Below are 14,059 nucleotides of genomic sequence, written 5' to 3'. Positions count from 1 at the left end.
CAACCAAGCTGTTATTTCTAATTCTGACTACTGCGACTCACTACGGACTGCATGCTGCCGTCTCTTCCAGTAGTATTTGTACCTCATCAAGTCCATACGTGCCACTCGGCTCTGTGGCAAACTGTGGATGACATTTACTCTGTTGATGTAGTCTGAGGCTGTGACATTTTCCAACACATAGGTCTGACAGGAACAACAGCCATCTTATCACGGTTGATTCAGTGAAGGGAAGAAATGGAAATTCAAGAGTAGTTTGCTGTTGCATATATTGAGGAGAAGATATATGTGTGTTCTGTGTTCCGGCAGCGGTCGGACATGACCATGAGCAGCACACCCAGATTAAAGGAGCTGCTGTGTCTGCGTCTCCAGTGCAACAGACTTCCCTTCTGTCATTTGGCTCTTTGAACTGTAAATAGCACTGAAAATAATGGTCGGCTCGGAGTGCAAAAAAGCTTCGCCAAATGGTCGGTGTTGACTTATGTAATGGTCCTAATGTTGTCTGGGAAGTCGCTCGGCGACTCCAGTCTTTCACAGTGTTTCTCCAGAGAACTTCGCACCACTGTTTCATCCCAGTGTTATTCAGTGTTGTTGCTCACAAGCTGTGAGGACTAATATAGTTGGATGGAAAGTGTAAGAGGATATGCCATAATGGTTTCCCTCTCCTGCCACAGGTCCAATGAGAACAGCGTCAGATTTTTTAACATGAAGATGAACCAGACCAAGATTATTTTCAGGATTTGGTACATTTCCTAGTTTTTGCTGACCTAAAACAATTTCTGTGTAATCTGTGAAAAAAGAAAAAAAAAATGTTTTTGTTACATATACTGATGTTTTTTTCATAATGAAGAAAGGCTAACATCGAGGTGCAGTAAAAAAAAAAAAAAGCTCAGCAAAGCTGTTATGTATTTCACTGAGACTGTGTTCACAGACTGTATGAGTCATGTCCATGTAGTGTGGCTGCTCCGCTGCTTTTCTCTACTTTAACTGCGATTGGAAAAAGAAAAAGAAAAAAAAAAAGAAAACGGAAATAGCAGTTCATTTCAGCCAAGGGAGGAAAACACTGAATGCTGGGATAGAGAAGCATGAAGGTCAAGAGGTTCCTGAAAAATGAAAAATATGTTGTAAAACGGTCCAGATGGGACCCCATTTAGTGCCAATGTATGCTTAGCACTGAAATTATGATGTTTCCTGTTCAGATCAGACCAACAGAAGATGCAGTTCACTGGTTTCTTTGAGAAAGACGTTTTTTTTTCAAGTTTTCTGAAGATTAAAAATTGAGTTGGATTCAGTGCACCTGCTGCTGCCTCACTGATATGGTTTGGACTCTCTTGGGTGCCTTTGAATCCCATCGTAAGTGCAGTGGGTGAGGTTGTATAAGAGAGTTGCTTCTGAGCATGGGGTAGAGTGAAGATAAGAAAGGAACTAAATAACTGGTGGCTTTAATAGGACATGATCCAGTGGTGCTGCTAAACGGATAAAGGCTTTGGCCAGGATTTATGCTGCAGGCCTCAGTGCTTTGTTAAAACGATCTCAGGGCCATTATTTTAGATCAGAAACATCTTCAACATCGAGCAGAGAGCTGTTTTCTTCCCCTATCTGCTGCAAATATCTTTCATAGTTCAATTATTCGTCAGCACCCTGTAGACATTTCCTCATTTAATGTACATAGATCATTTTATTAGTAAATTTCAGATCTACAGAAAGTCATTTTTCATCCTTGTTTCCTTGTATTGATATGTTTTTAACCAACAACAACACAATTATATCAATATCTTTCACTAGTATCTTGTCTAGAAGTGGTCTAATCAAATGCAGGGTTAGTAAATTAGTGAAAAAATGAATCTGTCTCAAGTCTATAAACACAATATCAATGTCTCTAGTTTCTTTAGGACACATCTATATGTGGTGGCATTTTTGTGGCAGTGGCAAGCGACTGTAAAATCGGAGATAAAAATAAAGAGAAAACCCTTGCCGTGCTTTAGGAGAGTTTTATAAGACAGAGAAGAGGTCATGAAATACATGAATAAATCAGAAATAGAACAACACAGATACTGTCAGGGGAATAACACAGAGGCCAAAGCAACGGAGTTAAAGCAGAACTGGTGCTTCTTTGTTGGATTTATTTGACTGCAATTAACGACCAGAGGTTAACGACGGACCCCATGCTGCATTTACTGTCTGTTTATGGTATTTCATCTAATTTTGCCCCCCAGCCAAATCTCAAAATTGCACGAAAACCCACTTTATATGTTTTTTTTCTTTTTAATTTACAGACTTCAGTTGTAAATCTATGGCTTCTAGCTGATTCTGCCCTTTAATGGATTTGAAAGCAGTTCAAATTTTTTGAATTGAATGTATTTTTCACTCTCAATATATTCAACCTTCAGTTAGATAATTAGGCTTAACGAACCGCACAAAATCCTCACTGTCTAACCTCAAGTGGCTGTATAATCTAAGGTAGAGTGGACTCTACAGTACTGTACCACTGTGTACTACACTACACCAGGGAAAAACAGTCACATAAAACAAATGTTGGCTTAAGACTGTCAAACAGATCAGCTTAAGTAGGACAAAGGCATTAACAGTCAAACAAACACTCTCTCCTCTGGACCAGATGACGACCACACTCTGAGGATCCTGCTCTACTCGCTCATCTTCTTCCTCAGCGTGTTTGGAAACCTGCTGATCATCGTAGTGCTGACCGTCAACAAGCGCATGCGCACGGTGACCAACACTTTCCTGTTGTCCCTGGCCATCAGCGACCTGATGATGGTGGTCTTCTGCATGCCCTTCACCCTCATCCCGAATATCCTCCAGGACTTCATCTTTGGTGCCACCATGTGCAAGATCATGTCCTACCTCATGGGTGAGTGGAAGAGTGGTGAGGGGGCGGGGGAGTGGGGTTGGTTGGGGTTGAGGAATACAGATGAATTAGTCAGTTGATTAAATAAGAGCATTCCAAGGCCATGGTTACCGTGATTAAAAAGTCACTGGGCAGGATAATTATCAGTCTGGTGGACACTGCAGTGATTCATTATAACAACGTGAAGTTCCTTTAAATTGGACAAACCAATATTAAAGCCTGAAGAACTTGAAATATTCGAGATTAGATGAGAGAGAAAAAAACACCACCGTTACACTCTGTCCTTTATGTATGACTAAAGCTGCACATGTGTGAAGTGTTGATATGAAACCTTTTTGGTTTGGACCTCTCCTCAGAAGAAGAATTTTTGAATTTGAGTGAGCAATGAAATGCCATTCACATCTCAGCCATCTTTCAATCACTCGGGGTAAGCTCTGTCAGATTAGAGGTCAAATGCCGTTTAATAGAGGCTAGAAATGTGTCTGTCACTAGGAATTTCAGTCAATGGAGGAGTAGTGTTTGGAATTATTGTCGAGAAAAGGACGTAAGACTGAGATCACAGGGAAGATATTAAAAGATTCAGCCTTGCTTAAAGGTTAAGGAAATGTCAGACTTAAGTGTTCAGCCTGTCCCCCAAGAAAATGTGTTATTCTTTCCTGTAAACCCTGAACAGATGAATAAATCAACGTGACATAGATGTCCTTAACGGACCTGAGAAATGGTCGAAATCCAAACAGGATCTTAATTTATAAATTTGACATTTGTCATGTTCATTTAAAGAAAATTGGTATCACCATCAAATGTAAGCATTTGAATCATTTGTGAAATGACACAGATACAAATGTCAACGCATTTTAAAGCATGTGAGGAAAGACGGTTACTTTTTATCCAATAATTCCATGGTCCATTTGCTGTAATGCACAGTTGATAGACATTTTGTCCTTTATACAGGAAAGAGGGGTTTTGTTTTACTAAAGTAAATACCTTCACATTTCTATTATCATGTCTAGGAATGTGGATTCTGTACCTTGGTTAATCAGGATTAATCAACAGCCAACCTGACATCAATCAGGTTACAATTTTAAATCATTTGACAGCCCTAATGATTTTTCCAATTTCCTTCTCCAAAAAATGTTTGCAAAGTTGTGAGCCAACACCCTTTTTTGAATGATTTATTTTCATAATCATGATTCTCAAAGTTCCAAGTACCTCAGAAATTACTCATTACCCAGATGTGTCGAGGCATCACTTTGCAGCAGACTGAAGTCACTATTTAAGATTAAATTCTACCTCTCAATATTTTTGCTTCTTTCCTTCTGTTTCTTCAAATATATTTTGTTCCTTTAATACGTTTTCATCTCTTACTTTTTAAAAGCCTTTGCAACCTGTTCTCCCAAATACTGTCGCCCAGGTTTTCACTGCAGATGTGCGCCTGAAGGCATCGGTGAACCTTCAATAACATATTTGCCTTTGTTGTGATAAAGAGAAGACTTACGATGCTCATTTTAAAAGATAACACATAGATTAGATGACAGAAACCCAAGAGAAGGAAAAACATCGCCCCCCACATGCACCTAGGTTGGATTCTGTTCAAGGTGGAGTAATCATGCGTGTCACTGATGCTTTGTGTCCTGAACAATGATCCACATCGACAGTCGTGTGAGGACATTGACCATGCATGTTGAAGCCCTTTATCCCAGTGTGACTTTCTGTAGTTCTGAGACCGATGTCCCAGTGGACAGATTATCCATGGAACAAAGACGGACCCTCAGGGAGCCTCCTGACCCACTGGTCTCAGTTTGAGCGTGGGGGTCTATTCTTAAGCTCTTTTGAGTAGGTACAGATAACAGCCACCAGTTCTGATACACAAACACACACACAGAATATGTTTTCTTCCTGAGGATGGTGTAAGAGAGGTAAAAAGTAATTTCCCGTCTCCCCCTGTCTGGAGAGAGCACTGGAAGATTGCATCAACGGCCGAGGCCAGAATGATTTCCTCTGTCCTGGAACTCAGATAAGCAATACTGCATCTTATAATGTAGTTGTTTTGACTGCATCATCAAAGATGACTAAACTCTTCTCTGATTTCGGATCTTCCATCCACATGGTGCAAACGTGTTATTGCCACTCTGATGTTTGTCAAAAATCAGAACAGAGAAGAAAATGACATTTTTTTAAATGAGTTTTTACTCTTTCTATTTTTCTTTTTTCACAGGTATTTCAGTCAGCATATCCACATTCAGCCTGGTTGCCATCGCAATTGAGCGCTACAGCGCCATCTGTAATCCCCTGAAATCACGGGTATGGCAGACCAGATCCCATGCATACCGAGTGATTGCTGCCACATGGGTGGTGGCCTTCATTATCATGATCCCTTATCCAATTGTCACCCACTTGAAATCGTTTCAACGCTCTGATAACACCACGGTACACCAGTGTCGTCACAGCTGGCCCCTCCCAGTGGCAGAGCAGACCTGGTGAGTGGGACTTGGGACTTTGTGTGTATGTTAATTATTTCTTACAGTAGATCACCAGTAACAGAGATCATCATTTTTTAATGTTGGGGCAGCAACCTCTAAAGTGGCGGTCTCAAACTCAGTTACTGAGGGCCACTGCTACTGCTGCTGTTGTCATTCCTTTACAGGGCCACACCTGTGCTGACTGTTCAGTACAAAAAACACAGATATTATAGGTAAAGAAATTTTTGTCACTATATACAGCAATATATAGCACTGCATCTTAAATTACCAACTTTTAATATTTAATATGGAATATTAAAAATTATTAAAAAATAATATTGCATTAATACATAAATTAATTATTATTTCCATAATCCATACTTAAGAAAGTCTTTTTTTGTCCCACAGTTGGGAAATTCACGGTTAGATTATTGTATATGCAACAATAAAGAATGAATTTCTAACTCAGTCAACACTTTTTTTCTGGATTAGTGCAGCCAAGCTGCTCTTTTGAGGCCTTTACCTAATGACAACTAATTCCCATTGTAAAATATTAGTTAGCCTTTTGAAAAGTTTTACAACTGAATTATTTCCTTAATGTTTTTTAATGTAATTTTGCAATCAAAACAGTTTTTAAGCCACAGACTTTATAAAAGTTAGTTTCTCCTAAGGCTAAGCTAGGTTTGGCTATCCAGGCTAACACTAGCTCAATGGCTTCTTCTTCCTAGAGGCTTCATTAATTGTATTACTGCCTCCTACTGGGTCTATATCCTGTTAGTGAATATTTAAATACAGATAATGTCTGGTCACTTGCAATAATAAAGAAAAACAAGTAAATATAAAGTCAGGTTGGGTAGCATGTATGCTAATAAACATAGCACTATTTGGTATATGTTGAGTAACTAAAATGACTGAAGAGGATCATTTTCTTTTTTTATAATCTGTGGGTTATATTGAAAGAACATTTTGTACTCATTACCACTAAAAAGGTGTTTTCTTAAACCTGTAAGGTTATTCCTAATCCCTGTGGATTAAAGTCTCCAAATGACATGAAGATTAAACTCCAGGTTAATTAGGGACTCTGCACCTGACTGTAGGAGTGAATAGGAATAGTTGTTTGGCCCAATATGTCACCCTGTGATGGACTGATTTCACCAGACGTCAGCTGGAATTGGATCCCGCTCCCCCCAGCGTTCACTGCTGGGTTATAGAGGTTAACGATGAATGAATAAAGATGACGTTAATGATGTGGAATTTCTTTTTGATCGCAAGGATTTTATGAGCTTCACCGTCGCCTTAATGTGTGCGAGTTAATTCTAAGCTGACCTTTCCTGGGCGTATGCGAATGTGTCTGGAAAGACAATGGCATTAATTGTGTGTTTTAATGAATGTATAAGTATTCCTCAGCAACTTTTAAAGATACCGTAGACATAGGTGGATTCAGCTGTAGGCAATGTGAGATGATGCCAATGGCCCTGGCTGAGGACGGAATAGATTAGGATCAATTAAAAAAAAAAAAAAACAGCAAACCTGATCGTTTATATAACTGAAGAGAATTCAATGGCAGGATGGTGTGCAGTCTTTCATTTTTAATAGTGCTTATGTACTGCAGTGGAAAATTGAAATCTTTAGTTGTGCTTCTCAATATTGTATTTCTGTTACTTCCATACATGGTACCAGTATCTATCTGTGGACATTAGATACAGACATATGGTATTTTTTGGAATAAATCAATTTATTTTTTCCAGGTACATTCTGCTCCTGCTTGTGCTGTTTGCAATCCCCGGGGTGGTGATGATTGTAGCTTATGGACTGATCTCCAGGGAACTTTACAAAGGCATCCGGTTCGAGATGGGCCATAAAAAAGACTCTCCAGGTGAGGCCACACATCAGATGCGTAAAAGACAGGAGTGGCAAACAACAAAGAAAATAAATAATAATAAAAAAAAAAAAACATTGTCAGCCAGCAAATCTGGGCCTGCGTGTGTTTATTGGGGATGCTTAGGGACTTTGGTTAGAGCTTGGGAAATGGTCGGGGTCACCTGTTTCTTCTGGTTTGTTTGTTTGTTTGCTTTATCCATATAAATATATATAATATAAATCAATTCTAATAGAGGCCACACTGGATGTCCAGACAAAAAACTGTGGTTCACTGTTCTCAACACACTTTTCTCTCACACAAAAACAACAAAAACAAAACGGTAACAAAACACACAAACAGAGTGAGTGACTCTGTTTGTGTGTTTTTTGTTTTGTTTTACAGAACCTGCAGAATAGAACAGACTCCAGAATATATAGACTGATGACTCCATAGTTTAGCATTGACTTAGCTAAATTCAGCTGGGATTACTACACCCATGTCCCTTGGTGGGTACAGTAATGTGAAATATGATTTAAAATTACATTTATATACTATACATTTTATACAGTAATATCAGGCTTAATTCAGACATAGTTGTAGATATTATATTTTTTATGGGTGTATCCTAATGGTACACACCTGTGTATGAGGAAATGAAAATAGTCAGAAACGATCATAGAAATCAGGGCCGGTATGACATTTAAAAAAAAAAAATCCTGTTTGTGTTTGCTTGATATTTGACTATTATTGTTGCATTCAGTTCATACAGTGCCTCCTACATGGAAAGTTTTTTTTCATTAAGCAACCACATTGTGCACAGCTATGTTTAATTATTGCTGTGGGTCAAACATAACTCTGGTCCATTCCTGTTCATTAGGTAGAGCAGCTGCTCTTTTTGAGGGGCTCTGTTTCGTTCACTCAAAATAACTGAAATAGATTAACGTGTAATCACAGAGCTCTGCTGCTACCTTACTGCAAATTATTTTTATTATGAGGAAGGCAAAACAAATTGTAGCCAATTTGTCAGACAGGGTTGTAACCAATTACAGACACTTTCCACACGCAGCTCTATTCACTTGTATACTGCATGTCCATATTACACAAACCAGGACATTGGACATTCAACATTGTCACTGTGCTGGAGCTACTGTATATCCACTGAACGCAGCTTTTAAAGAAAATAGTAAATGCAGTAAAATCTGACACTGAGATTGCATTGATATCGAATAGGGATTTTCAAAAAGTTTTTGCTTGAAGAGCAAAGCTGAAATCAAGCAGATTGCAAGTGCAATTAAAAAATACAAAGAAGCAGCAGTATATTATTAGGAATAAATGTGAAATTTCTATGGAGTTTTTGATAAAGATGCAGTGATTGCAGCTTTTTTGGCCATACTAACTTTTACCACTTCTGCTTCAATTAATGGCATACACAAGAGGTAAAGTGTTTTATTTCTAATTGTATTCACACAACATTAGAGAAAACATCAGAATGGACGTAAAGGGAATACTGTCAAAATGACTGCTGGGGAAAAATGACAGAGTTGTTAACAAACGTTTTTGGCTGCGTTTGTTCTTTTTGCAGCCAACCCTGTGCCCAGCAGTGGACCTATAACTGCATTTCTGTTCACCTTATTGTCCACCTTTAAGTGAAAATTATATTATAATTAAGAAAATTAAAATAAAAGTGTTTTATTCCGTGTTTTTATTCTAATAATTAAAAAAAAAAAACTATTTTTCACCTTCACATCTCTCCTCCATACAGATGTGAAGAATGGCCTCAGCCCTACCATGTCCAATGGCAGTGATGATGGGGACGGTTGCTACGTTCACAAGGTCCAACGGCCACATTCTGTGGAGATGACCACCATGGCTTCATCGGGCAGAGTAGTTAAAGCTGAGCAGCTAAGAAGCAACACTTCTGAGGCCAAATTTGAGGCTAAAAAGCGAGTCATCCGTATGCTGGTGATTATCGTGGTTCTCTTCTTTCTCTGCTGGATGCCGCTTTACTGTGTCAACACATGGCGAGCTTTTAATAAAGCCTCTGCCAACCGTGCTCTCACAGGAACCCCGATCGCGTTCATTCACTTGTTGTCTTACACCTCGGCCTGCGTCAATCCAATCATCTACTGCTTCATGAACACGCGTTTCCGCAAAGCTGTTGTCGCCACATTCTCATGCTGCGCCGGCCCGTGTAACCGCCGCCGTTGTCGTGGGCTGCGGGACAACGAGGAAGACGTTATAGCAACGGCGGCGTCCATGTCTAAGTTCAGTTACACCACAGTCAGCACCACGGCGGCCTGCTGAGGAGGTAAGACGCAGAGACGAGGAGACACAGTTACTACAGCAACACAGATCCTCACCAATGTGAAAAGAATGTACAGGCCATCAAACTGTATATGTCAATATTAAGCAGAGATAGTTATACAGAGCACCTGTTAAACTACTGTGTATTTTCAACAAACGTAATATATATATATATATAAATAAACGTATATATATATAAAGAGAGGGAGAGGGAGGGGAGAAGAAAATGCAAATCTTAAATATTGTATGCCAGACTATTATCTTTAAATTAACTGACATGTTGAGAGCGTTTTTTTTTTTTGTTAAAATGATATAAAATTGAACCAAATGTTTCATTTTTAGCTGACAATGCAGCACAAACAAGAGTAACCTTTCAAACCTATTTAACTATTAGCGGTCCCTGACTTTAACTCCTACTGACGCTGAAAAAACACGACAACGATATCAATGTGCTATTCTCAAAAGTTGTATTATTTGAGAGTCACAGCATAAGTAACAAGTAACAAATCACAAGAAATACTATACCAGGTCAAACCTTTTTTTAGATTGTATTTTAATGTAACAGCGCCACCATGATGACAGCTTATGTAAATAAAGAAGTGTTGTCTTTGTGTTTAGCTTAAAGTGTTAGCTTTTAGCTATAGCTAACAATCGTCAAATCTATATTTTATTATTTTTAAGTTGTATGTGTTTACACATACAACAGGGTCTTTATATAGTAGGTGTCAGTATTTGAGCAAAGTTTGTTTCTTTATAAGCAAACCTCAGTAGTCGTGATGTAGCCATAGAAATGCATATAAAAATAATATAAACATTGAATTGTTTCATGTTTTTCTGTTTATACAATGGTAATGTTGTCTTGTTAGTAAGTGCCTCATTGCTGTTTCCTTGTCTTATTCATAACAGTGACACAGTAACGTCACAGTAAAGTTTGACGAGTGAAAAAAAAGAAGAAATATTTGTTGAAACAAATCTGTTACAAATTCATAAAATGACTGTCTTTAATAGCTGTTTAGGCTGTTTATGGTACATGGACCAGGCTGATGACCTGTGTAGTCATTGTGAACTTTTATATGATGATCAACATGATCAACGTTTATATGATCATGATCCATGTGGGCTGAGGTAATACTGTGGACCATAGGGACAAAGATTAAGTTCTTGGTTGCATCTGATTAGTGTGGGTGCTGTTGTCTCCTGCCCCGGGAGTATATAAGAAGTATATAAGTATATAAGAATTAGCATCTGGAAAATATAATTTATTTTTTGTATTTGATAAATACTTTATTCTCTTTATTAGGGCTTTATTCTCCTGTGTGTCAGTTATTATGTTGACTACATATTAGTCCAAATTGTTTAAGAAACAAGCATTAACAATTTATCAACTTTTTGTGATTAAAAAAACCCAATTGAGCTGTTTGTTATTTATTAATTGGTTGTTCAGTGTGTACTGTATGTGAAGATGAACTGGAAAGAAAGAATGAAGGAACTCATAAGGGTAAAATTATTACCTGAATTGTCACGGTTGACAGGCCACCATTGCCTTAAGTGTGTTGTGAATGTACAGTATCTGTGTGTGTGCACATAATGTGAGAGTGGGCAGTATATCTCTCCCAAACATTGTCTGTATAAAGATAAAAAAGGTAATGAAAAGTCTTTGAAGTGATGTATCGTTGGTTAGTTTGACCTTGTTAGAGTTGGACTGGTGGACATACAGTAAATGATGGTTTTCCCTGCAGTCAGCATCGTACCTTCTGCAGCAATGAAAGTGTCACGAATCATAATGTGTGTAAAATATTCAGCGTGATGGTCTTGGCTGCTCCTCGTGTTCTCGACACGTACGTTTGTGCGTTTTGTGATGCTGTGAGGCTTCGCTGTTTACTCGTTGGTTGGAATGTGCAGCGCAGTACAGTGGTCTGCACTGGTTCATGCCGGAGACGCAGGAGGTTCAATGGGTCTGCCTTCCTCATGTCAGTGCAGATTCACTGCTATTATGATTGTTGTCACAGTCACTGTTTACCTCCTCTGACTTGGCAGACGTTTGTAAAATCTAAAAGAGATGTGCATGTAGATTTCCGTGCTGAAAAGAAAATCACTGGCTTTCAGTATTTTATGTGATAATGTAAAATATGGCTTATTATTCTCTCTCTCTTTTTCTGTGCTGTTTTTCTCTGCCTTACACACACACACACACACACACACACACACAGTTTTGTGTTTTGAAACCTAATAATTACAAATATTGGCCTAATCCTGATCCTCAGTCAAACTGTAATTTGACTTTAACCTCCAATCCTAGTTTTAGACCAAATCTGAAGCCTCAACATACTTTCCTAAACAATAAGGTCCTGGAAAATGACCCACTGAGACAGAGATCACACACACACACACACACACACTCTCTCAACGCAGACTGTGTTTTGTTTCTGTTTATAGATCCTGTCAATTCTCAACTGTCGGTGATTGGTTCTGTTTTTGTGTAATGGTATTTCTGACTCTAATAAAGTGTCCATGTCCAACTGTGTCAAATCTTCCTTTTTGTTTTTTTCCTCCAGCTCTCACTCGGTCCCTTTATTAATGTTCCTTTTTTTCACCCTCTGGTTGGATTTCCTCTTGGTTCATTTCCTATTTTCTATATTTCTTATTTTCTTATTCCTTATACTAGGATCCATAGGGACTCAGATGTGAATGCCTACTTTCTGTTTGACCCATATTGGACTAGGAGACACCTGAAACGTGCTTCATCTCCTCCACTGTGACCCTTAACATTTAGTTAATCGATGGACGATAAATAGATGAAAATCCATTTGACATTTACGGTAATTATGAGTGGCTATTTCTGTATAGTTCCTACTATAGACACTGGACAAAACAGGAATGTACCGAAATGACAAGATAGAACTGTGTAGAATTAATAGGACTAGAATATAACATTAAGTTATATTATCTTTTCTTCAGTATTTGGTTGTTGTATGTATATTATTGTTTGATTAAAGAGCAAAAAAGGAAATATTATTTTTGCACTGGGAAACATCATGTTGTGTCTCAGTAAAGTTTTACTTGAACCCTTATCAACAGATGATATTTTAGTTTTATATTTGTAAAATACAGTCAGTATTACATGCTATGTGGCAGATGATTTACCTGTGATGACCCATTAAAGGTAACATACAACTTATCTATCTTTGAAAATGAAGTAGTAATATGTTATTGCACAGAACTTGACCATTGTTGTGCACACCAATTCCACTAAAATTTGACAACTTAGATTTTTCTGAAAATCAACAGTAATATAACATTTTCTGCTTGGTTGCTGAATAATTTGTGTTTTAACTACTGTGGTCATCAATATTTCTTTTATAAATAGTCATTTTTCTTTTGAAGAAGATAAATCCAGCTTTCAGCAGCCCTTGGTTCCTCCGGGATGGAACAATCATTGCTGACTGAAAAAAATAAATAAAATGCTTGTAGTTTGCAGATTTAAAAACTAAATGCTAAAGTTTCTTTGTGTTGGCAGATATTTCTAAGGTTAAAATACGAGACGGTGCTGACATTTGAGAAGCTAAAGTGCACAGGCGTCGCCCTTGACCCATTTTTGTGCCTACGGGGCTCTTCAGCTCAAAGTGGTCCTAACAGCACCAAAGAGAAAACTAAATGTAGGCTTTTATAGGCACTTTTCACACAGTTCCTGTGTGATTCACTCAAACAAGTAACATTACACAACTTCTCTCCCCTAATGGATGTTAAATCATAACACAAACTAACACTTAACTAGAGACAACCTTTGTGTCAATTAAAAATAACAAAAACCCAAAGTGTTCAGTGTGAGGCAGCAAATGTGCTGATTAAGCGCTGCAGCATCAACACACTGCTTATTGATCAACATCCTTGGACACGATTGTAATTGTTATAGATGTGAACTGTAATTTAGGCACTGAGGTTTGGGGTAATCAGGGACTATTGATGCTATGGCTTCTTGTTCAATACTGTGGCTCAGATGAGAATTAGCACTGCCTGCTATTCATGAATGCATGAGCTTTCAACCCAGAAATCAATGTCGTGTTGGAGGGATTTCCAGAGCTGTCAATGGTGAGGCAAACATCATTCCTCAGTCCATCCAGTTGAACAATAGCCTGATGAAGGGAGACATTTGTCCACGGCAAACCGAGCATTTTACCAACAATAGAAAAGCAGTTTCTTCTGAATGGTGCAGCGTTCACAATATGAATGCAAAAGTCAACCCTTTGATTAAATTAAAATAAAAAAGTTTGAGATGATTGCACATGAAGATGGTGGAGCAGTGAACATTGACAGCTTCTTAGGAACTTTGATTTCTATAGAGTCGTATTTAGCAACCCCATTACTACTTATACTGTGTATTTATACCCACTCCTGTTCCTGGATGTAAACTACAGGATTGCATTTACAAAACAATAGTTAGTGAAAACTGTTCTAAATTCTTCTTTTTACTTCCCTTCTCCACACTACTTGCATTGATAATGTTGTCATTCAAAATTCAAATGGTTTTGTAACGCCATGCAGAAGCAGAAAGGGCAGAACTCCGATGTTTGA

At 38.2% G+C, this 14,059-nt stretch overlaps 1 protein-coding gene across 4 annotated transcripts in view; it reads left to right on the top strand.

Moving 5' to 3' along the window:
- cckbrb (cholecystokinin B receptor b) overlaps positions 1 to 14,059 on the top strand; it is an 86,734-nt gene that overhangs the window by 6,328 nt on the left and 66,347 nt on the right. For all 4 annotated transcript variants that reach the window (XM_025063613.1, XM_025063614.1, XM_025063615.1 and 1 more), the window contains exons 2-5: positions 2,615 to 2,866; positions 5,079 to 5,340; positions 7,071 to 7,198; positions 8,946 to 9,491. In XM_025063613.1, the coding sequence (XP_024919381.1) occupies positions 2,615 to 2,866; positions 5,079 to 5,340; positions 7,071 to 7,198; positions 8,946 to 9,487 (1,184 nt within the window). In that variant the 3' untranslated portion in view covers positions 9,488 to 9,491. The remainder of the gene's footprint in view (positions 1 to 2,614; positions 2,867 to 5,078; positions 5,341 to 7,070; positions 7,199 to 8,945; positions 9,492 to 14,059) is intronic.

This window comes from Cynoglossus semilaevis, chromosome 16 (genome assembly GCF_000523025.1).
Source record: "Cynoglossus semilaevis isolate Cse_v1.0 chromosome 16, Cse_v1.0, whole genome shotgun sequence".
Taxonomy (NCBI): domain Eukaryota; kingdom Metazoa; phylum Chordata; class Actinopteri; order Pleuronectiformes; family Cynoglossidae; genus Cynoglossus; species Cynoglossus semilaevis.
This window is presented reverse-complemented; position numbering and strand designations above follow the sequence as displayed.